Consider the following 22,743-nt stretch of genomic DNA (forward strand, 5'->3'; position numbering starts at 1 on the left):
GAAAAGCTAAGCGCTACTACCGAAGACTGTTCATGTCCAGATTCAGCTTTGCTTTTCCAGGTAGTCAGTACGAAAGGCCAGGATGAGCCATAATTGCCCTGTATGGACAGGACTGACTCGCGCTCATGCGTCACATGCTGTGTATAGTGGATGAGGAGTCATCTCCACCTTTCTTGAAGGACGTCCTCGAGACTCATCATTGAATGTCTGGAAAAGTCAGAGGGGAATTTACATTTTCTGCAGTCTGAGAACCTCTAGTTCAGAAGGTGTCCATTAGTTCTTCTTCTATATCTTGCCAATCCCTGAGCTGAGATTCGGGAGCCTACATCTACATTCCATCTAATGACTATGGGGGTCTCCTGACAGATGAAAAGGCATATTGAATTTTAGCACCCAATCATTTTGTTCTCCCAGATGTTAAACTGGAAATAAACTCGTGTGCATCTCCTAATCTGAATCCTGAGACCCTCACCGATCATTAAAAGTACTATTTAGGTCTGGGGGTGGACAACCTCCACGTACTGTAAGGAGACTTATAGGCAATGCTCCCGGGGGGGGACAAAAGGTACAGTGGGGAAAAAAAGCGATTTAGTCAGCTACCAATTGTGCAAGTTCTCCCACTTAAAAAGATGAGAGAGGCCTGTAATTGACATCATAGGTAGACCACAACCATGAGAGTCAAAATGAGAAAACAAATCCAGAAAATCACATTGTCTGATTTGGCAAGATTTATTTTGTAAATTATGGTGGAAAATAAGTATTTGGCCATCTCAATATTTTGTTTTATATCCTTTGTTGGCAATGACAGAGGAGTTTGGAGTGTGACTGTTTGAGGTTGTGGACAGGTGTCTTTTATACTGATAACACGTTCAAACAGGAGCCATTACTACAGGTAATGAGTGGAGGACAGAGGAGCCTCTTACAGAAGAAGTTGCAGGTCTGTGAGAGCCAGAAATCTTCCCTGTTTTTAGATGACCAAATACTTATTTTCCACCATAATTTGAAAAATAAATCTTGCCAAGTCGGAAAAGGTGATTTTCTGGATTTGTTTTCTCATAGTTGTGGTCTACCTATGATCTCAATTACAGGCCTTGTTCATCATTTTAAGTGGGAGAACTTGCACAATTGATGGCTGACTAAATACTTTTTTTTTTCCCCACTGTATGCATTTGAGCTCTCCTCCAGGTAGAAGAGAGCCATCTTAATAAAGCCATCCTACCATAAAATCCAGTTCCCACCCCTTTAATGAGTCTTGATATACACCAAGCCAGCCTCCTCCAAAAATACACTAAATATCTACATGTAAAGGTTCTCATACACATCAAAAGCGACTGATTTTTAAAGGGTCATTCCCAATGTGTAATAAATTGCTAAAATGACAAAATTTGCGTATAAACAAGCAATTTTACTTATTAAAAATCTTCTCTGCTCTCAATAACGGAGGGATTTTTACTTTTCTTGTTTACTAATCATTGCCTAGGTTACTGGCCTCTTCAGTCTATCAGCAGTGGTCAATCTTCTAGACAAGGAGCACATATCTTTCAAGAGCTGCTCTGAAGGTGTCTGTATCAGGGTAGCTTCAGCACCTCTCATGTTGGAGAGGAAAATCTGCCTCTGCTTTCAACAGAGAGCACACAGTCATCTGCAACACACTTGGCAAGCAGGAGGCAGGGGAGCAAACCTGAAGATTCTATAATAAGAACAACCTTTTAACTCCCGATCCTTTTTTGTTTTCAGGTGAGATGACCCATTACCTGAAGAGCATGACCCCGCTTTCTCATCTCTTTACATTTAGAACACATGGATGCTCGGCTGAGTTGAGCATGCACGTGTGTAAAGGCGTGAAAGGATTCAGCTCTCAGTCATGCTCTTTAGTTATCTTATTTTTATGGCCTCCTTTATTCTATAATCAAGGCTGCAATTTTATCTACCAGCTTACTTTGCTGTGCGCAGCGCTGCTCTGCTGATAACAAGCGGGGAAATTCCGTGATAACATGTACTAGTAGATAAGACAATTGTTTGGTGTCTTTTACTTCTCCATTTATTGTGAGATTCAGTTGGTAGTTTCCAAACTCGTTGTTTTTATGGCTGTTCTGGTACAAAATCACGTGGACCTTTTTGGTTACGGAGCCTGAGTGCGCCCCCTAATTTTCGCACCCGTCGTTTTTTATCTTGGGGGTAGCTGGCAAATAGTGATCCAGCATGACCTATGGAGTCGGCAGCTGCCCCCACCACCGCTTGGTTCTTTGTAGCAAATCCCTCAGCTCAATGTTGTCAGCAGAAGCCAATGAATTCGGTGATCGCTTGCAGCGCTGTTGATGTGATTGCTGCAACCGATCAACAATGACCATAAAGGTGGAGAGAGATGGCACCGGACCTGGGGAGGGTGAATAAAAGATCAGTTTATTGTATAATTTTGTATTATTGATCCTATGGGCAATTAATTTTTTAAATTGGGTAACCCCTTTAAATGTCACTTTATATCCTTTTGGATGGAGGTACACAGTGACCTCAAACTTCCTCTACCCTAATGGTGGGGTTCACGGACACTGCGCCCCACTTGGATTTAAAAGTGAGCTGTCGATGACAAGGCTGTATAGGCGCCATGATGATGCCATTTTTTGTGGAGATCCAATGTGCCAGTTATGAGATGTCTAGTAATATGCAAATTAGGCTGGAAGTGCGCTGGGGGTGTGTCACTGCTCTTGGACACACCTCCAATGCTTTTTCAGCCTTATTTGCATATGTTTTATAGGTTTGTGATCTGAAACCCCCTGACTGGTCAGGCAAGTCTCTGACCAAGACAGCTGGCAGCCACCACTAGGGCGGGGGAGCAAGGTAAAAATGGACTTTGTTTAACCATGTATGCAGTGAGCTCCACCTAGTGGTGGCTTCTGATAGCTTGGAAGGGGAGGTGGAGCGTTAATGATAATAATTAACAAATGAGCAATAAAGTTTTTTTTAATTTGACCAATTTGCTACAAATGTGAAATTTCAAAAGCCTGTTCTTATCAAACGTATTCGTTACCGGTGTGAAGCTGAATCCTGCGTGCTCTGTCCTCCTCTAGAGATGTAAGATTGCCGTCTGTCGGATGCGGAGCTGATTAATGGAAGGCAGAAGCCCGTACAGAATCTATGATCCAGGCGGCAGTGACCCCAAAGTGTTTGATGATCAGCTGGAACGCATGGCAGGGATCCCAAGTCTTGGTAAATGTCACATATGTTATCCGTATAGGAATATAGGGCTTTCCTCCAACATTTAAGGGGTTGTTCCATAGGTTCGGTGATAATTTTCTGGCCGCTGGGACCCCCACTAATAACAGGCATCTCGCGGATCTGTGGCCAAAAGGAAAATTGGTTAGGTGTGTCCCCTGTGGGACTATGGATGTTATGGAGAGACTGATCTGTATAAAATTATAATATTTGCAGGTTCAAGTCTAAAAAAAATATTAAAATAGTCATATTTTTATAATTATGGATAGAATATAAAAATAAACAATTTAAATAAATGCATATAAATACTACACATACACCCGCTGTATATAGTAAATATATGCATTTATTTAAATATTTTTTTATATTGTGTATATATACAAAAATATAATTTTGTTTATTTTAATATTTTTTAGACTTGAACCTGCAAATGTACACTATTGCGTTATTGTAATATGTATATATTTTTTTTTTTTTATTATTTATTTTAACTTGAGACTTGAACCTGGTAATCATTATCTGGGCTTCATAAGTGTCCACATATCCGGGTGCTTCCAGTTAATCACAATCACCGACTTGCGATCCCATCGTAGGGTATAAGGGGTGGGATTGGCAATGGGGATGACACCCTTTAATTTCCATCTGCGGCATCTGTGGGGTTAAGCTGCTGTGTAGCTGTGGATGGAGCGGGCTCGACCCTATTGTCTCCAGCTTGGGACCCCCCTCTGAGAACAGCTCCAGCACAGTTATATGGCCCTTCCCTAATAACGCCCCCTGTGATCTACAACTGCTGGTCATTATCTGTTACACAATCCTCACTCAGGTTGGTTTCCTTTCTCCTCCTGCAGTTTCTCTTTCCTTTCTTTCCCATGTCGCCCACCTCTCTCTCCTCCCTCTATTTCAGTCCTCTCGCCCTCGTTCTGACGCTCTCGCCCTCTTATCTCAGGTGAGCTGCTGCAGGAGTCCCAGAACGTGGCCCACAATCTGCGGCAGAAGGCAGAAGCCCTAATACAAGACACCCGGGATCTGCAGGTGTCGTCTTCCGGAAATCCTAATGATCCATTCGCTGGAAACATGACCCAAGGTGAGACCTTCTCTAGGGCTGAGAGACGACCGTGCATGAATTCCTTCAGATCCTGCCGCATCCCCTTAATGTTCAGGATTTAGGGGTCCTAGAGGTCGGAATGCCTCCTTTCTTACAGCAATGGCCATTACTTTATAAAATTAGGAGACCCCTTTAATTCAGCCCCGAGTAATCCAAAAATTCTGATACTGGAACACTTGATTCCTGTTATGGCATTCAGGAGACTGGGAAAGCTGGGTGTCAACCTCTAGTGGCGCACACTAATACTGGTGGGTACAATTTTTGAAAATTTTTCAGCAGAAGGGCTCAAGAACTTATTCATAAATGTATTTTTTTTAAGGGTGGTGTCTGTTTAATTAGGTGCCCATGGGCGTTCCTTGAAAGGGGTATTCACATCTCCAGTATCCTATCCCAATAGGCAGAAGGTGTAATAAAAAAATTAGCAAATAACTCTAATTAGAAATGTATAGTTCTTCTGGTTCGCTATGTCACTTACTCCATCTGCAGGACATTGTAGTAGCTTAAGTATCCATGGTTGTGACCGATAACTAAGTAACTGTCACTATATTAGTGGTTGTAACCATGGATACGTAAGCAACTTCAATGCCCTGCACATGGGGTAAGTGGCATAGTTAATCAGAAGAACTGTACTATATTTCTAATTGGAGATATTTGTTAATATTATTTTTACACCTACTACATATAAGACCTTGGAGATGGCAATACCCCTTTCTTACAACTGTCATATATGTGCAAGTGTAAGCAGTGGGCTCAGGAGCTGAGCCCGCTCTATAGCGGGCAGGTGTTGGTTGTTACACCCTTCACTTCCTGACATCTGCATTTAGGGCACATGGGGGTACTTAGTTTTGGGCAACCATCTTCCCCTTATATACTAGATATACCGTGGAGCAGATGGCAGTATTTTTTATGCTGATGATGGGGCAGATCAGCCAGTCGGTATCATCCTTTTATACGTCACACATACTTTTGAAAATATGTGAGTGGTATTATAACTTGTCTAGATTTTATGTATTGCGGGTGTACTTACTTATAGTTTTCCTTTACGTTTCAGTGCAGGAAAAAGCCGAAGATTTTTTGCACGTTGAGCTGTCAGACATAAAGGACACAGAATCTGATGTTCACATCACGGTCGTACCCAAAAACCCAGCAAGTGTAAGTGGTTTTTGTAGCGTAAAATGTTGCTTTGCATACAGAGGCCCTTTTAATTTTTCCCTGCATTTATCACATACGTGTACAATATGAGGTTATCTCGACATCGAATGGATGAAATGTTTTTGCTAGCCTTCATGGGATCTATAATAGAGAGAATTTTTGGTACACGTCATAAAATCTCTCTTTTATTGGGTGCTTTATCGGGCGACCATGTATCCCCCCCCTAATTAAGGCTACAAGAGAGATTTCACAGTGAGTACCAAAAATCTTTTTACTGGGGGGACGTGTCCCCAAATGAAGGCAGCAAGAAAGAGATTTTACAAGGAGTACCAAAAAATCTTTTTTTTTATTTATTTTTTATAAATGTTATTGTTTAATGCCTGTTGTTTAGCAGTGAAGCCAAACATGCACAGTGCTTACAGGTTCTTTTTATAGAGCTTGTAAGTGCTGTTCTGAAGCTGACCTAAAATCAACTTTGTCATTTTCGAAGGAAAAAAAAAGTTACGGTTGGTGAATTGCTGGAAGAAAATTTTTGGGGAAAATGAAGTTCTTGTAGGCCCTCATGTGCAATTGGGCCTCGTTCTTCAAGGGGCTTGACTGGCCTCTAATATTACTGTTTTGCAGGAGGGTTTGGTTGTAAGCCCCATCTGGTCCAACAACGGGCGCCAAAATGCAGTGTGAAAGCACCCTTAGCTATTTGACTGGTCTTTTATCAGCCTGTGGCCCCCAACTATAGCGGATCTCCAAAACAGAGTCCTAGTAAAGTTTTCTCTTTTAGGGATCTTCATCAGAATTTGACATCGTGGACCCTTGTGAGAAGACGAGGACTCCTGAATCCCATCAGTCGGTGAGTGTAGCACCAGAGGATTTTATTTTACTTTTCTGAAACGCGTTTGCTTCTATCTTCTGTAACTTTGAGCTAGTTAGGCAGTTCCCAACACCCAACGTTACCTTCTTGATGGATCTAATTTATTTATTTATTTTCTAAAATGAATTAACTTTGCAAAAACTCTTTAAAGGGAATCGATCAGCAGGTTTCTGCTACCTAATCTGAGAGCAGTATCCTGTAGGGACCCTGATTCTGGGAATGTATCACTTATTGGGCTGCTTGCGTTTAGTTTTGATAAAATCACTTTTCAGAAGGAGATTATCACTAGAGGACTAGTAAACCTGCTGCCAAGTAGTCCAACCACGCCCCCAGCACTGATTGGCAGCTTTCTGTGCACACTGTACATTGGCTGATAAATTTATCAGCCAATCAGTGGTGTGGCGGGGTTATACAGAGCTCAGGTAAAACTGCGATATTTATAAAAACTGCAGCAGACAGCCCAATATGTGATACAGTGCCGGAATCAGGGTTATATGTATAATCCACCAGGGCTTGACTCATGGTACTGGCATTTAGTTTTTCACTTAGACTATCCCAGGAACATTTCTTAGAGGGGCTTCTTTAATCAGTGGGCTCTACTCGTGAGGGCAATCGGTGTCCTACCTCCCGGTTATTACATAGATGACTCTATAAGTGACATGTAACGGTACGTTGCGCTGTTCCACCAAAAAATGTCACGTGTGGACAACTGGGTGTTACAAGTTACACTTTTGTAGAGACACGCCCCCATCACTGTCCAATCAGTGCCGGTTGTGCCAAATTGTGCAGGGACACGCCCCTTTGGACATGAAGAATGGTTATTTCCAGATTCTAGGAGGAATAAAAGAGGAACGACGCAATGTGGAATGATAGGAAACAACACTCCAGAACTCTGCAAGCTTATATCTGGTAACCAGCTTTTCCAATCTCTGCTCTGAATCCACTCCTGTGTCTCCATTCAATGTCAGCAAGCAGTTAATCCTGAATGCTATCTCTGTGTTTTCAACTCTGCAAGCTTATATCTGGTATATAGTTTTTTCAACTTACTCTGCTTGTCCCCTTATGTTGTGAGGTCAAGAAACTTTTCGAAGTGCTTTATGATCCATGTAGTGCTGGACATGTGTTTATTTGACCACAACCTTTTATTGGGTCCTGGTGTCTCAATTTAGTGTGATTAATTAACGAGGAGAGAGAGAGCCCAAAAAAAAACAAAAAAAAAACTTAGCCTTAACCTCCTATATATTCAGACCTAGCTAGGGGGAGCATTTATGCACATGTAATCGAAGTACATGTATCAAAGTACTATTGGCAGTTATAACATGGCAGTTAGACAGGGCAGGAGACGGGTAAGACATTTATATACATGTACTCCCTGTACATTAGGAGTACAACAAATATATACCATATGCATTTGTGTAATTTTTATTCTGCCCGCTGCATTCACACACATCCACCGCCCTGGCATTAACTCTCTACACTCCATCCATATTGGCCCCTCGCTTCTTTCCTCACCTATGTATAGCACTCACGCTCTTTTCACGTTGTTAAATTGCACAGATCCAGTCAGTCCCACCATTCTACATCAGAGACGCTCTCACAAATCACTTAACCATCTGCTCACTCTCTCTATCCTCCTTCTCCTAGTCGCAGGAGACATTGCTCCCAACCCTGGTCCCCCATGTTATAGAAAGGCAAACCCCCCGACTGCTACACTCAGAAACCCCTCTAATCTTATTAATATTCCCTGCATGCCATCTGTCTCTCTTAATTGTGCACTTTGGAATTCTCGCTCAGTGTGTAACAAACTCTCCTTCATCCATGACTTCTTCCTTTCTAATTCTCTTAACCTCCTGGCTCTTACTGAAACCTGGATCCAGCAGTCAGACACTACCGCTGCTGCTGCTCTTTCATACGGGGGGCTTCACTTCTCTCATACCCCAAGATCAGACAATAGAGCTGGTGGAGGCGTTGGTCTGCTCCTATCACCAAAATGTACCTTTCAGGTTATCCCTCAAGTACCCTCACTTGTCTTCCCTTCTTTTGAGGTCCATGCCGTCAGACTCTACACCCCCTTCTCCATGCGAGTGGCGGTGGTGTATCGTCCTCCCGGCCCCTCCCATCAGTTCCTGGATCATTTTGCCACTTGGCTTCCACATTTTCTCTCCTGTGACATCCCTACCCTCATCATGGGCGATTTCAACATCCCCATTGCTCTTCCCCTCTCCCCATCTGCTACTCACCTTTTATCTCTAACCTCCTCGTTTGGCCTTTCGCAGCTTACTAATTCTCCAACGCATGAAGACGGAAATTCCCTCGACTTGGTCTTCTCTTGGCTTTGTGCAGTGGATGATTTTGCAAACTCCCCTCTCCCGCTCTCTGACCACAATCTTCTTTCATTCTCTATAAAGAACTGCCAGGCTGCTCAGGTCACCCCCACTGTCCAGACTTATAGAAACATACAGGCCATTAACACCCAGAAACTTATGAAGAACTTGCAGTCTTCATTGGCCCCTATCTCCTCCCTCTCATGTCCTGATTCTGCATTGAAGCATTTCAATAAAACACTTCAAAGTGCCCTGGATGAATTTGCACCCCCTATAAATAGAACACCACAACGCAGACGGCGACAACCCTGGCACACGGTGCAAACACGTTTCCTGCAGCGATGCTCCAGGTGCGCCGAACGTCTGTGGAGAAAATCCAATCTACACGAAGATTTCATCCATTTTAAGTTTATGCTTAGAACATACAACACTGCCCTTCACCTCTCCAAACAAACCTATTTCAACACCCTCATCACCTCACTGTCCAATAACGCGAAACGTCTCTTTGACACTTTTCATTCTCTACTCAACCCAAGAGTACAGGCCCCCACCACGGAGCTCCGAGCTGACGATCTGGCCAATTACTTCAAAGAAAAAATTGACCAGATTCGACAGGAAGTTATCTCCCAATCACCACATACCATGCACTGTCCTTCCTCCCCCACTGCATCTAGCTCACTCTCTGATTTTGAACCAGTCACAGAAGAAGAAGTAAGCAGGCTCCTTGCATCTTCTCGCCCAACAACTTGCACCAGTGACCCATTTCCGTCACATCTCCTCCAGTCCCTTTCCCCTGCTGTGACCCCTCACCTAACTAAAATATTTAACCTCTCTCTCTCTTCAGGTATTTTTCCCTCCTCATTTACAGTGGGGCAAAAAAGTATTTAGTCAGTCAGCAATAGTGCAAGTTCCACCACTTAAAAAGATGAGAGGCGTCTGTAATTTACATCATAGGTAGACCTCAACTATGGGAGACAAACTGAGAAAAAAAAATCCAGAAAATCACATTGTCTGTTTTTTTTTCATTTTATTTGCATATTATGGTGGAAAATAAGTATTTGGTCAGAAACAAAATTTCATCTCAATACTTTGTGATATATCCTTTGTTGGCAATGACAGAGGTCAAACGTTTTCTGTAAGTCTTCACAAGGTTGCCACACACTGTTGTTGGTATATTGGCCCATTCCTCCATGCAGATCTCCTCTAGAGCAGTGATGTTTTTGGCTTTTCGCTTGGCAACACGGACTTTCAACTCCCTCCAAAGGTTTTCTATAGGGTTGAGATCTGGAGACTGGCTAGGCCACTCCAGGACCTTGAAATGCTTCTTACGAAGCCACTCCTTCGTTGCCCTGGCGGTGTGCTTTGGATCATTGTCATGTTGAAAGACCCAGCCACGTTTCATCTTCAATGCCCTTGCTGATGGAAGGAGGTTTGCACTCAAAATCTCACGATACATGGCCCCATTCATTCTTTCATGTACCCGGATCAAGTCGTCCTGGCCCCTTTGCAGAGAAACAGCCCCAAAGCATGATGTTTCCACCACCATGCTTTACAGTAGGTATGGTGTTTGATGGATGCAACTCAGTATTCTTTTTCCTCCAAACACGACAAGTTGTGTTTCTACCAAACAGTTCCAGTTTGGTTTCATCAGACCATAGGACATTCTCCCAAAACTCCTCTGGATCATCCAAATGCTCTCTAGCAAACTTCAGACGGGCCCGGACATGTACAGGCTTAAGCAGTGGGACACGTCTGGCACTGCAGGATCTGAGTCCATGGTGGCGTAGTGTGTTACTTATGGTAGGCCTTGTTACATTGGTCCCAGCTCTCTGCAGTTCATTCACTAGGTCCCCCCCCGTGTGGTTCTGGGATTTTTGCTCACCGTTCTTGTGATCATTCTGACCCCACGGGGTGGGATTTTGCGTGGAGCACCAGATCGAGGGAGATTATCAGTGGTCTTGTATGTCTTCCATTTTCTAATTATTGCTCCCACAGTTGATTTCTTCACTCCAAGCTGGTTGGCTATTGCAGATTCAGTCTTCCCAGCCTGGTGCAGGGCTACAATTTTGTTTCTGGTGTCCTTTGACAGCTCTTTGGTCTTCACCATAGTGGAGTTTGGAGTCAGACTGTTTGAGGGTGTGCACAGGTGTCTTTTTATAATGATAACAAGTTTAAACAGGTGCCATTACTACAGGTAATGAGTGGAGGAAAGAGGAGACTCTTAGGCTGTGTGCACACGCTGCGGATTTTGCTGCGGTTCCGCAGCGGTTTTGGCCGCTGCGGACCCGCAGCAGTTTTTGCTGCGGTGTACAGTACCATGATTCCCTATGGGAATCAAAAACCGCAGTGCAGACGGTGCGGAATTTTCCGCGCGGATTATCTGCGGTTTTCAATCCGCAGAAAGAATTGACATGTCAATTCTTTCTGCGGATTCTCCTGCGGTTTGCCATATCCTCCATTGAGGAGATGAAAAACCGCAGGGCAAAACCGCAGAGCAATCCGCAGGTAAAACCGCAGGTCTTTTGACCTGCGGTTTCACCTGCGGATTTTACAAAATCCGCGCGGATGAATCCGCACATAATCCGCAGCGTGTGCACACAGCCTTAAAGAAGAAGTTACAGGTCTGTGAGAGCCAGAAATCTTGATTGCTTGTTTCTGACCAAATACTTATTTTCCACCATAATATGCAAATAAAATGAAAAAAAAAACAGACAATGTGATTTTCAGGATTTTTTTTTCTCAGTTTGTCTCCCATAGTTGAGGTCTACCTATTATGTAAATTACAGACGCCTCTCATCTTTGTAAGTGGTGGAACTTGCACTATTGCTGACTGACTAAATACTTTTTTGCCCCACTGTAAGCATGCCATCATACATCCACTACTTAAAAAACCATCCCTCGACCAAAACTGTGCCGCTAACTATAGACCTGTCTCTAATCTTCCCTTCATCTCTAAACTCCTGGAACGCCTGGTCCACTCCCGTCTTATCCGCTATCTCTCAGAAAACTCTGTTCTCGACCCTCTCCAATCCGGTTTCCGCTCTTTACACTCCACTGAAACTGCCCTCACTAAAGTCTCTAATGATCTGCTAACAGCTAAATCAAAGGGTCATTACTCCATGCTAATTCTCTTGGATCTCTCTGCAGCATTCGACACGGTGGATCATCAGCTCCTCCTCACTATGCTCCATTCCATTGGCCTCAAGGACACCGTTCTCTCCTGGTTCGCCTCCTATCTCTCTGACCACTCCTTTACTGTATCTTTTGCCGGATCCTCCTCCTCTCACCTTACCCTTACTGTTGGGGTTCCTCAAGGATCGGTTCTAGGCCCCCTCCTCTTCTCCTTGTACACTGCCCCTATTGGTCAAACAATCAGTAGATTTGGTTTCCAGTACCATCTCTATGCTGATGACACCCAATTATACGCTTCTTCTCCTGACATCACGCCAGCCTTTCTAGAAAACACCGGCGATTGTCTAAACGCTGTGTCTAACATCATGTCCTCACTATATCTGAAACTGAACCTGTCAAAGACTGAACTCCTGGTGTTTCCTCCATCTACTAATGTACCTATACCTGACATTGCCATTTCAGTGTGTGGTTCCACTATTACTCCCCAGCAACAGGCCCGCTGTCTTGGGGTCATACTCGATTCTGAGCTTTCCTTTGCCCCCCACATTCGATCACTGGCTCGCTCTTGTCATCTGCACCTCAAAAACATTTCTAGAATTCGACCTTTTCTTACTTTTGACTCTGCAAAAACTCTTACTGTTTCTCATATTCATTCTCGTCTTGACTATTGTAACTCTCGTCTAATCGGTCTCCCTCTTACCAAACTCTCCCCTCTCCAATCTGTCTTGAATGCTGCAGCCAGGATCATATTCCTCACCAATCGTTACACCGATGCCTCTACCTTGTGCCAGTCATTACACTGGCTACCCATCCACTCCAGAATTCAGTATAAACTTATTACCCTCACCCACAAAGCCCTACATAGCTCAGCACCACCCTACATCTCCTCCCTTGTTTCAGTATACCACCCTACCCGCGCACTCCGTTCTGCTGATGACCTGAGGTTAGTATCCTCAATAGTCAGAACCTCCCACTCCCGTCTCCAAGACTTTACACGTGCCGCGCCAATTCTTTGGAATGCACTTCCCAGGTCAATACGATTAGTTGCCAATCCCCACAATTTTAAGCGTGCCCTGAAAACGCATTTATTCAGACTGGCCTATCGCCTCAACACATTAACCTAACCTATCCCTGTGTGGCACAGCCAAAAGTTTTACCATAACCAGATTCCCCGCATCATGTTCCCACATGCTTTATGCATCCATTAGCCCTCTGTGTCTGTACTGTTACACACTTAACATTATGGCTGGTCCATACAATCAGTGTAACTGTTACCACCCACCTTTCGTGTCTACCTCTTTCCTCATAGACTGTAAGCTTGCGAGCAGGGCCCTCACTCCTCTTGGTATTTGTTATAATCTACTGTATGTGATTATTGTTATGCTGTAATGTCTATTGTCTGTACAAATCCCCTCTGAAATGTAAAGTGCTGCGGAATATGTCGGCGCTATAAAAATAAAATTTATTATTATTATTATTATTATTATTATTATTATTAATTGTGTCATGGGGGAATGCAAGAATTTACTAACACAGACATGTCGGGAGTGAGGACAGATCCTCTGTTAAGGCTTTGTCTGGGGTGCAGGGGAGGCTAGGCAGTACTCTTAACCCTTTAAAGACACACGACGTACGTTTCTTTTTGGGAAGCTGTGACGTGTGGACGGGTTGTTCTGTCAGATGGGGGGCTACCGCCATTATGGCTGGACTTTTTAGGAGACCGGTAATTGTACATTAGAATGCAGTTTTACAGTATTGTATAAGCAATTAAGTGATCAGTGGTTGTAAGAAAAAAGAGCAAAGAGCGAGAAAACTCTAGATATGTTAATGTAAAAAAATTAAGTTAATCCGATTTTTACAAAAATTTGACTATCAAAATATGATTTAAAAAAAAAAAAAAAAGTTAACATGACCTGGAAAATATATATATATATATATATATATATATATATATATATATATATATATATATATATATATATATATATATTATAATCAAAATTGTAGAATCAGTCTTTGGAATGAAATGTGATCATAAAGTCTTCAGGACCCCAAAATGGAAGCAGTAAAGAAAACCCAGCTTTCCCAGCAAAAAAAATAAATAAACCAGAACCCTCGTAGAGCAGAGGAATAGGTTATTCTGGCTCAGAATAATGCGAATGAAATAACTTTTTTTTTTTTTTTTTTTTTATATTAATGCTTTTTTTCCGTCATATGTGGCCCATGATGCGGCCCTTGTGTGATCGCAGGAACATTCTGTTCTGGTGATTGTTTCCTTTTTACCGGCCGGCGTTGCATTGTGTAAGTCGTCGTCCAGGACATATTTCCTTATTGTGCAATCTTGTAGCTTTTTTTGTTCTTGCGTTTCCTTTGATCTGTGTCTGTGACTCATAACGATGGGTTTAGAAGCTGGAAGTTGTAGTCAGCGCGATCTGAAGCTTTCTGATATTAGTCTGCACTGTGATAGAGCTGGGAAAGCAGGGCTGTGAGTGAATAAAGGGAATCTGTCCTCAGCTTTTAGCTATTTGAGAGCAGCATAATGTAGAGCCAGAGACCCTGATTACAGTAATCTGTCACTTACTGGGCTGCTTTCTGTAGCTTTGGTAAAAACCATGTTTTATCTGCCGCAGATGTAGCAGTTCTCTGAATGCTGAGCTCTGTATAACTCCGCCCACACCACTGATTGGCAGATTTCTGTGTGCCTTGTGCGTAGGTCGAAAGCTGCCAATCAGTGATGGGGACGGGGTTGGACTAGTCCTATAGGGATAATCTCCTTCTGATAACACAATTTTAAGAAAAATACTGCAAGCAGCCCAGTAAGTGACACATCACTGGCATCAGGGTCTCTCTATATTACTCAGATTTGGTGACAAAAGCCTTCTTTTATTTATTAATTTGTTCATTATGTGGTAAAGGACTTAACAGCATGATTGTTCAAGTCCATACCAAATTTGTTTTCTCCCAGAAAGTTATTGTAGTTACGCATTTTTTGTTATACACATTTGTTTCCTTTTGTGTGTACTGGTACAAAATAAAAAACAAAGGGGGGGGGGGAGACAAATTGGGCATAATTTCACAAACAACCCCCAACATGGTTCAGACAAACTTGTTGACACTTTTTGAAGATTGTGGGTAAACAACTTTATTTCACGCATGTGATGCTCGTTCACACTCACCTGTGGCAAGTAACAGGTGTGGGCAACATGAAAATCACACCTTAGATGGGATAAAAAGGGAAGAATCTGACTCAATCTTTACATTGTGTGTCTGTGTGTGCCACACTAAGCATGGAGAACAGAAAGAGAAGAAGAGAACTGTCTGAGGACTTGAGAACCAAAAATGAAAAAATACATATAAATTGGGGTGTTTCGTTGTTGTTTATGTCTATGGAGCTCTGTAAGAACTTGTTTTTTTCCTTGTTGAATTGATGCTTTTATCTAGAATATTGTGGGTTTTGTGTCGCATTTTTAAAGCTTTTCAAGTTATATTTGCTGGAGAGTTGGCGACTGAAAAAAACAAAACAGCAATTCTGTGGTTTCTATTCTTTGCTGTTTCTGACTTTTTTACCATACGGGATTATACATTTTTGGTACATTTTTTTTTTTTTTTTTTTTAAAGCGCCGACTTTTACATATGGGGCAATGAATAGTGTAACCTGAGACAGTTTAAAAATGCTCCAGATTTTAGGGGCAGCAAAACACGGATGATGACACGTCACACACAGCTCTCGATGAGAACCTGTCGTTTTCCCCTTGAAGTCCCAAAATTCTAGAATTGTTTTAATTTAATGTTTTATTGTTAAATGAGACATGAAATGAATGAAGCTGTGGGGTCTCTTAAAGGGATCTATCCAAAAATGTCCCTTTATTTGTCTAAATTAATAAAGCATGCCGCATGTACATGCACATTTCTTGAGATAACAGCTGTCCATGTATTTTTCATATGGTTTAGTGTCACCGCACCTTCTCTATTGGGGGAACTGTGTTTTTCCACTATTTCACAATGAAAATGTGTGACTTCTTTTTGTCCAGTGAAATATTCCTTGTTCTGTATTTTTTACATATTTTCTCATGGTTTATTGCTCGAGATATATATATATATATATATATATATATATATATATACACACACACACACACACACACACACACACAGCTCTGGCAAAAATTGAGACCACTGCAACATTTTCAGTTTGTCTGACTTTTCTCTTTATAGGTTTTTTTTTTAGTACAATGTAAATTATTGTTTTATTCTATAAACTACTGACATGTCACCAAAATTTAAAGCTAAAAAATTTTTGATTTATTTGCAGCAAATGAGAAATCGACAAATTAATAAAAAAGAGTGCTTTAAGACCTCAAATAATGCAAAGAAAACAAGTTCATAATAATAATAATAATAAATTTTATTTTTATAGCGCCGACATATTCCGCAGCACTTTACATTTCAGAGGGGATTTGTACAGACAATAGACATTACAGCATAACAATAATCACATACAGTAGATTATAACAAACAAGAGGAGTGAGGGCCCTGCTCGCAAGCTTACAGTCTATGAGGAAAGAGGTAGACACGAAAGGTGGGTGGTAACAGTTGCTCTGATTGTATGGACCAGCCATAATGTTAAGTGTGTAACAGTACAGACACAGAGGGCTAATGGATGCATAAAGCATGTGGGAACATGATGCTGGGAACCTGGTTATGGTAAAACTTTTGGCTCTGCCACACAGGGATAGGTTAGGTTAATGTGTTGAGGCGATAGGCCAGTCTGAATAAATGCGTTTTCAGGACACGCTTAAAATTGTGGGGATTGGGGACTAATCGTATTGACCTGGGAAGTGCATTCCAAAGAATTGGCGCGGCACGTGTAAAGTCTTGGAGACGGGAGTGGGAGGTTCTGACTATTGAGGATACTAACCTAAGGTCATCAGCAGAACGGAGGGCGCGGGTAGGGTGGTATACTGAAACAAGGGAGGAGATGTAGGGTGGTGCTGAGCCATGGAGGGCTTTGTGGGTGAGGGTAATAAGTTTATACTGAATTCTGGAGTGGATGGGTAGCCAGTGTAATGACTGGCCCAAGGTAGAGGCATCGGTGTAACGATTGGTGAGGAATATGATCCTGGCTGCAGCATTCAAGACAGATTGGAGAGGGGAGAGTTTGGTAAGAGGGAGACCGATTAGAAGAGAGTTACAATAGTCGAGACGAGAATGAATAAGAGAAACAGTAAGAGTTTTTGCAGAGTCAAAAGTAAGAAAAGGTCGAATTCTAGAAATGTTTTTGAGGTGCAGATGACAAGAGCGAGCCAGTGATCGAATGTGGGGGGCAAAGGAAAGCTCGGAATCAAGTATGACCCCAAGACAGCGGGCATGTTGCTGGGGAGTAATAGTGGAACCACACACAGAAATGGCAATGTCGGGTATAGGTGCATTAGTAGCGGGAGGAAACACCAGGAGTTCAGTCTTTGACAGGTTCAGTTTCAGATATAGTGAGGACATGATATTAGACACAGCGTTTAGACAATCGCCAGTGTTTTCTAGAAAGGCTGGCGTGATGTCAGGAGAAGAAGCGTATAATTGGGTGTCATCAGCATAGAGATGGTACTGGAAACCAAATCTACTGATTGTTTGACCAATAGGGGCAGTGTACAAGGAGAAGAGGAGGGGGCCTAGAACCGATCCTTGAGGAACCCCAACAGTAAGGGGAAGGTGAGAGGAGGAGGAACCGGCAAAAGAAACAGTAAAGGAGCGGTCGGAGAGATAGGAGGAGAACCAGGAGAGAACGGTGTCCTTGAGGCCAATGGAATGGAGCATAGTGAGGAGGAGCTGATGATCCACAGTGTCGAATGCTGCAGAGAGATCCAAGAGAATTAGCATGGAGTAATGACCATTTGATTTAGCTGTTAGCAGATCATTAGAGACTTTAGTGAGGGCAGTTTCAGTGGAGTGTAAAGTGTTCATAATCATTTAGAAACAACAATACTAATGTTTTAACTCAGGAAGAGTTCAGAAATCAATATTTTGTGGAGTAACCATGATTGTTAATCACAGCTTTCATGCGTCTTGGCTGCTTTCCACCAGTCTCTCACTCTGCTTTTGGGTGACCTTATGCCACTCCTGGTACAAAAATTTAAGCAGTTCTTCTTTGTTTGATGGCTTGTGACTATCCATCTTCCCCTTGATTACAGTCCAGAGGTTTTCAATGGGGTTCAGGTCTGGAGATTGGGCTGGCCATGACAGGGATTTGATGTGGTGGTCCTTCATCCACACATTGATTGACCTAGCTGTGTGGCATGGCGCATTGTCCTGCTGGAAAAACTAGTCCTCAGAGTTGGGGAACATTGCCTGAGCAGAAGGAACCAACTGTTTTTCCAGGAGAACCTTGTATGCGGCTTGATTCATACGTCCTTCACAAAGATTAACCTGCCCAGTTCCAGCCTTGCTGAAGCATCCCCAGATCATAACCGATCCTCCACAAAAATTTCACAGTGGTTCTAAGACACTGTGACTTATATGCCTCTCCTGGTCTAACCATTAGATGACCTGGTGTTGGGCAAAGCTGAAAATTAGACTCATCAGAGAAGATTACCTTATTCCAGTCATCTGTGGTCCAATCCTTATGGTCTTTGGCAAGCTTCAGCCTGCCTCTCCTATGCTTCTCATTGATGAAAAGCTTTTTTTCTAGCTTTACATGACTTGAGCCCTGCCTCTAGGAGCCTGTTACGAACTGTTCTTGCCATGCACTTCACCCCAGCTGCCATTTGCCATTCCTTTTGTAGGTCACTTGATGTCATCCTGCAGTTGCTGAGTGACATTCGAATAAGATGACAGTCATCCCGGTCAGTCGAGAGTCGTTTCCGCCCTCTGCCGGTCTGTAGCTTTGTTGTCCCCAGTGTCTGCTGCTTGACCTTGTTGTAATGGATTGCCATCTTAGAAATTTTAAGGATGGAGGCAACATGACGCTCACTGTATCCCTCTGCCAGTAAAGCCAGAATTGAGCCCTTCTTTTCCTCACTCAAGATCTTTATTTTCAACTCCTTTGGCATGATTAAAAGTTATTTTTTCATTCCTATTACTTTTGGGATATTACTAGCACTTGTTTTGCCATCCAGCTTGTCCTATTACAAGATGATTGTGAACACCACAGCAGGGTTTTTTATACTTTCGGTCGTTAAATAAGATTTGGTTCAGGTGATCACCTAATCAGAAGCACATTAAGTAGAATGAGGTGCACTCTGGTTGGAATTCAACTGACACTGGAATGGAATGGCTGTCAGACATGGAGAGAAGCTGATTTTTATAAAACTGTGCAGTGGTCTCTTAAGTTTTGCTATATATATATATATATATATATATATATATATATATATAATTTTTTTATATATTTTCTTAAACCGGAGCAAGTATGAAAAAATTAATCCTGTTTTATTTTTATAACATTGACTTTACTACTAAGTAACTTGTTACCTGCATTCACCAGGTTATAACAGCCGTGTGGATACCCATCAAATGTAGTTTGTTTTTGTTTTAACCAAGGGGTTAAATACCGCATTTATCGGAGTATAAGACGCACTTTTTTTTTTTTTTTGTCCTCCCAAATTTGGGACGAAAATGGGGGGGGTGTCAGGGTCACAGGAGGCAGTTGCTGCTTCAGGAGACCTGCGGCGGCAGAAGTGGGGCGATGCTGCGCTGTCTGGGCGCTCATTGGATGTTGGCGCCGGTGAGCGGAGTTCACTTTCTCATTCGGTTCCCTGCAGTGGACTTTGGGGAAATGGCCGTCAGAGGTTAAACAATGGACCACAATAGCTTGATTCTGGTACTGCAGCTCATCTCCAGTAAAATGGTTGGTATAGACTGCAATACCAGCAACAACCTTCAGACAGGTGTGGTGCTGTTTTCTAGAAGGACGCAAGGGGTTTTTTTATGTTTGTTTGTATTTTTAATTGTGTCCAATCCCTGTTACCTACTCCTGTTCTTCTTTTTTTGTAGAGCCTTGGTTTCTGTACACAGCATGACAATGACAATCTCCATCATCACCTACAACGTATGGAGAACTCGCTCAGTATGTTCGCTGAGGAATCTGACCAGAACAAGCTTATCAATCACATGAGCCGCCTGGCCCTGGAGTTTAATCGGCTGGCAAGTAAAGTGCACAAGAACGAGCAGCGGACATCGGTGTTACAGGTACAGGAGAGTTGTTATTTCTGTGTCCAATTTCATCTACCAAGCTCAACGATGTGTAAGAAGGAATGGGGCGATTATGGCAATAAGTCAGCTTTTATCTGACAAATCAGTGTAATATCGCCAGCGTTAAGAAAAGATATCAAAGTGTTTAGCCAGCACTATAGGTGCAGGAACTTCCTTCCAATCATCTATTGCTTTTGCCGTTGTCCAATAGCTTCTATGCCCTGAACCGAAAGCCCTATTCTTTCTTATGCCTGCATGGAGATTGACAGACAGGAGAGCAAATGCCCAGCAAAAACATACAAACTCCTTGCAGATGTTATTGGCGGGATTTGAACCCATTACCCCAGTGCTACAAGGTTGCCGTGCTACCTACCGAGCTACCGTGCTGCCCGTATTATTATAACTTGTGTGCTGCATTTTTCACTAGTTTTGCCCCTGCAGGCTCCGTCTCTAGTGTTCTTTTGTCCCTGAGCTAGTGAGTGAAAACTATCTGCAGTGATGTCTCCAATACATGGGACACACTGACATGAGGGCTTCCTCTTATTGTTTTAATCTGTAGCACATGAGACCGAAGCAGTAACAGTAACATGGAAGACTTTATGCAGCAGATCTGAGCAGGGTAACTGTGAGTCCAGCACTGGATTAGTAGTGTAACTGCAAATCCAGCTCTGGATTAGTAGTGTAACTGCGAATCCAGCTCTGGATTATTAGTGTAACTACAAATCCAGCTCTGGATTAGTAATGTAACTGTGAATCCAGCTCTGGATTAGTAATGTAACTGAATCCAGCTCTGGATTATTAGTGTAACTGTGAATCCAGCTATGGATTTTTAGTGTAACTGTGAATCCAGCTATGGATTTTTAGTGTAACTGCGAATCCAGCTCCGGATTAGTAGTGTAACTGCGAATCCAGCTCTGGATTATTAGTGTAACTACAAATCCAGCTCTGGATTAGTAATGTAACTGTGAATCCAGCTCTGGATTAGTAATGTAACTGAATCCAGCTCTGGATTATTAGTGTAACTGTGAATCCAGCTATGGATTTTTAGTGTAACTGCGAATCCAGCTCCGGATTAGTAGTGTAACTGCGAATCCAGCTCCGGATTAGTAGTGTAGCTGCGAATCCAGCTCTGGATTAGTAGTGTAACTGCGAATCCAGCTCTGGATTAGTAGTGTAACTGCGAATCCAGCTCTGGATTAGTAGTGTAACTGCGAATCCAGCTCTGGATTAGTAGTGTAAGTGCGAATCCAGCTCTGGATTATTAGTGTAAGTGCGAATCCAGCTCTGGATTATTAGTGTAACTACAAATCCAGCTCTGGATAAGTAATGTAACTGTGAATCCAGCTCTGGATTAGTAATGTAACTGAATCCAGCTCTGGATTAGTAGTGTAACTGCGAATCCAGCTCTGGATTAGTAGTGTAACTGCGAATCCAGCTCTGGATTAGTAGTGTAACTGCGAATCCAGCTCTGGATTAGTAGTGTAACTGCGAATCCAGCTCTGGATTAGTAGTGTAACTGCGAATCCAGCTCTGGATTAGTAGTGTAACTGCGAATCCAGCTCTGGATTGATCTAAAGCAGTTGCTTGAATCTGCAACTCCATTTTCCGATTTCTCTTGTGCTGCGCGCACCTGAATCATGACACCTCACTTAGCTGGCAGTTTATCTTGCTTTGACAAAGACAGATTTGAGTTGTTTTTCAGAGCGAATGGTCATTTTAGAAGTGGCTCGTCAGTGGAGAAAGAAGATGAGATATAATACTAAGATTCTTATATTCGCTTGTACTACTGATTTATGCAAAGTTTGATGAAACTACCTTTTAATGACTGATGGGTGAACCTTAGTTTAGGCAAAACTCACTGTCTTATTTTATGGCCCATGTAACCGTGTGTAGTGCCTACAGCTTTAAAGGGAAAGTGGGGTCCGATAACCTTTTCTATGTCGTATCGTGCAGACTTTGTGCGAGCAGCTAAGGAAGGAGAATGAGGACCTGCGCTCTAAACTGGAGGACCACTGGAATCCGAGACACCAGACAGAACAAGACCTGAGGTGAGAAGACATCGCATGTAAGAGACTGAGGTTTATAGGGGAACACTTTACAGATTTTATTTATTTTTTTTTAATTCTGGGCAACTCCTTTAAGATTACTTGAATTTTTTTTTCTAAAATACGCAGCACTAAAAACTCCTCATGGGAACATAGCCTTAGTGATGAAATGTTTTAGTAATGGCGCCTTTGTGCACTACATTATAACGACCAGTAGAGGGAGACATGACAACATGGAATGCACAGGGGAACTTTTCTAGTGCTTTTTTTTTTTTTACGAGCCATTTCCTTATATTTGTTGATTGGGGGTTATTAATGTCCAGCGTCGGACTGGCCCACCGGAGAACCGGAGGATTCTCCGGTGGGCCCTGGCATCTGGTGGGCCCTGGCACCTGCTGGCATACAGGGCCAGCAGTTGCCTAGGGCCCCCGCTGCTCCAGGGGCCCCCAGCCAGTGGTGTGTCGCACACCATGCAGCTGCTATGGGGGCCCCTGCCAGCGGAGCAGCAGCGGGTGTCAGGAGGCAGGAGCCCCTGTCCCCGCTGCTAAAGAGAAATGAATATTCACTGCGAAGCAGTGAATATCATTTCAGGTCTCCACCCCCAGAGGCCCCGCCCCCAGCCCAGTAAGCCGCTCTGCATCAGGGCCGGCGCCGCCCTCAGTCCTCTCTGCTCCTGGCTCACAGCCAGTGCGCGATGACGTCACTACATCACACACCCGC

At 42.9% G+C, this 22,743-nt stretch overlaps 1 protein-coding gene across 1 annotated transcript in view; it reads left to right on the top strand.

Annotated features, from left to right (window-relative positions):
* Nucleotides 1-22,743, top strand: part of LOC141083600 (TNFAIP3-interacting protein 1-like) — a 63,214-nt gene that overhangs the window by 17,067 nt on the left and 23,404 nt on the right. The window contains 6 exon segments of the mRNA XM_073567942.1: nt 3,069-3,207; nt 4,160-4,297; nt 5,370-5,470; nt 6,249-6,317; nt 19,781-19,975; nt 21,932-22,026. Of these exon segments, the coding sequence (XP_073424043.1) occupies nt 3,108-3,207; nt 4,160-4,297; nt 5,370-5,470; nt 6,249-6,317; nt 19,781-19,975; nt 21,932-22,026 (698 nt within the window). The 5' untranslated portion in view covers nt 3,069-3,107.

The sequence above is a fragment of the Dendrobates tinctorius genome, unplaced genomic scaffold (genome assembly GCF_039654945.1).
Source record: "Dendrobates tinctorius isolate UK_male_01 unplaced genomic scaffold, ASM3965494v1 ptg000020l, whole genome shotgun sequence".
NCBI classification, from domain to species: Eukaryota; Metazoa; Chordata; class Amphibia; order Anura; family Dendrobatidae; genus Dendrobates; species Dendrobates tinctorius.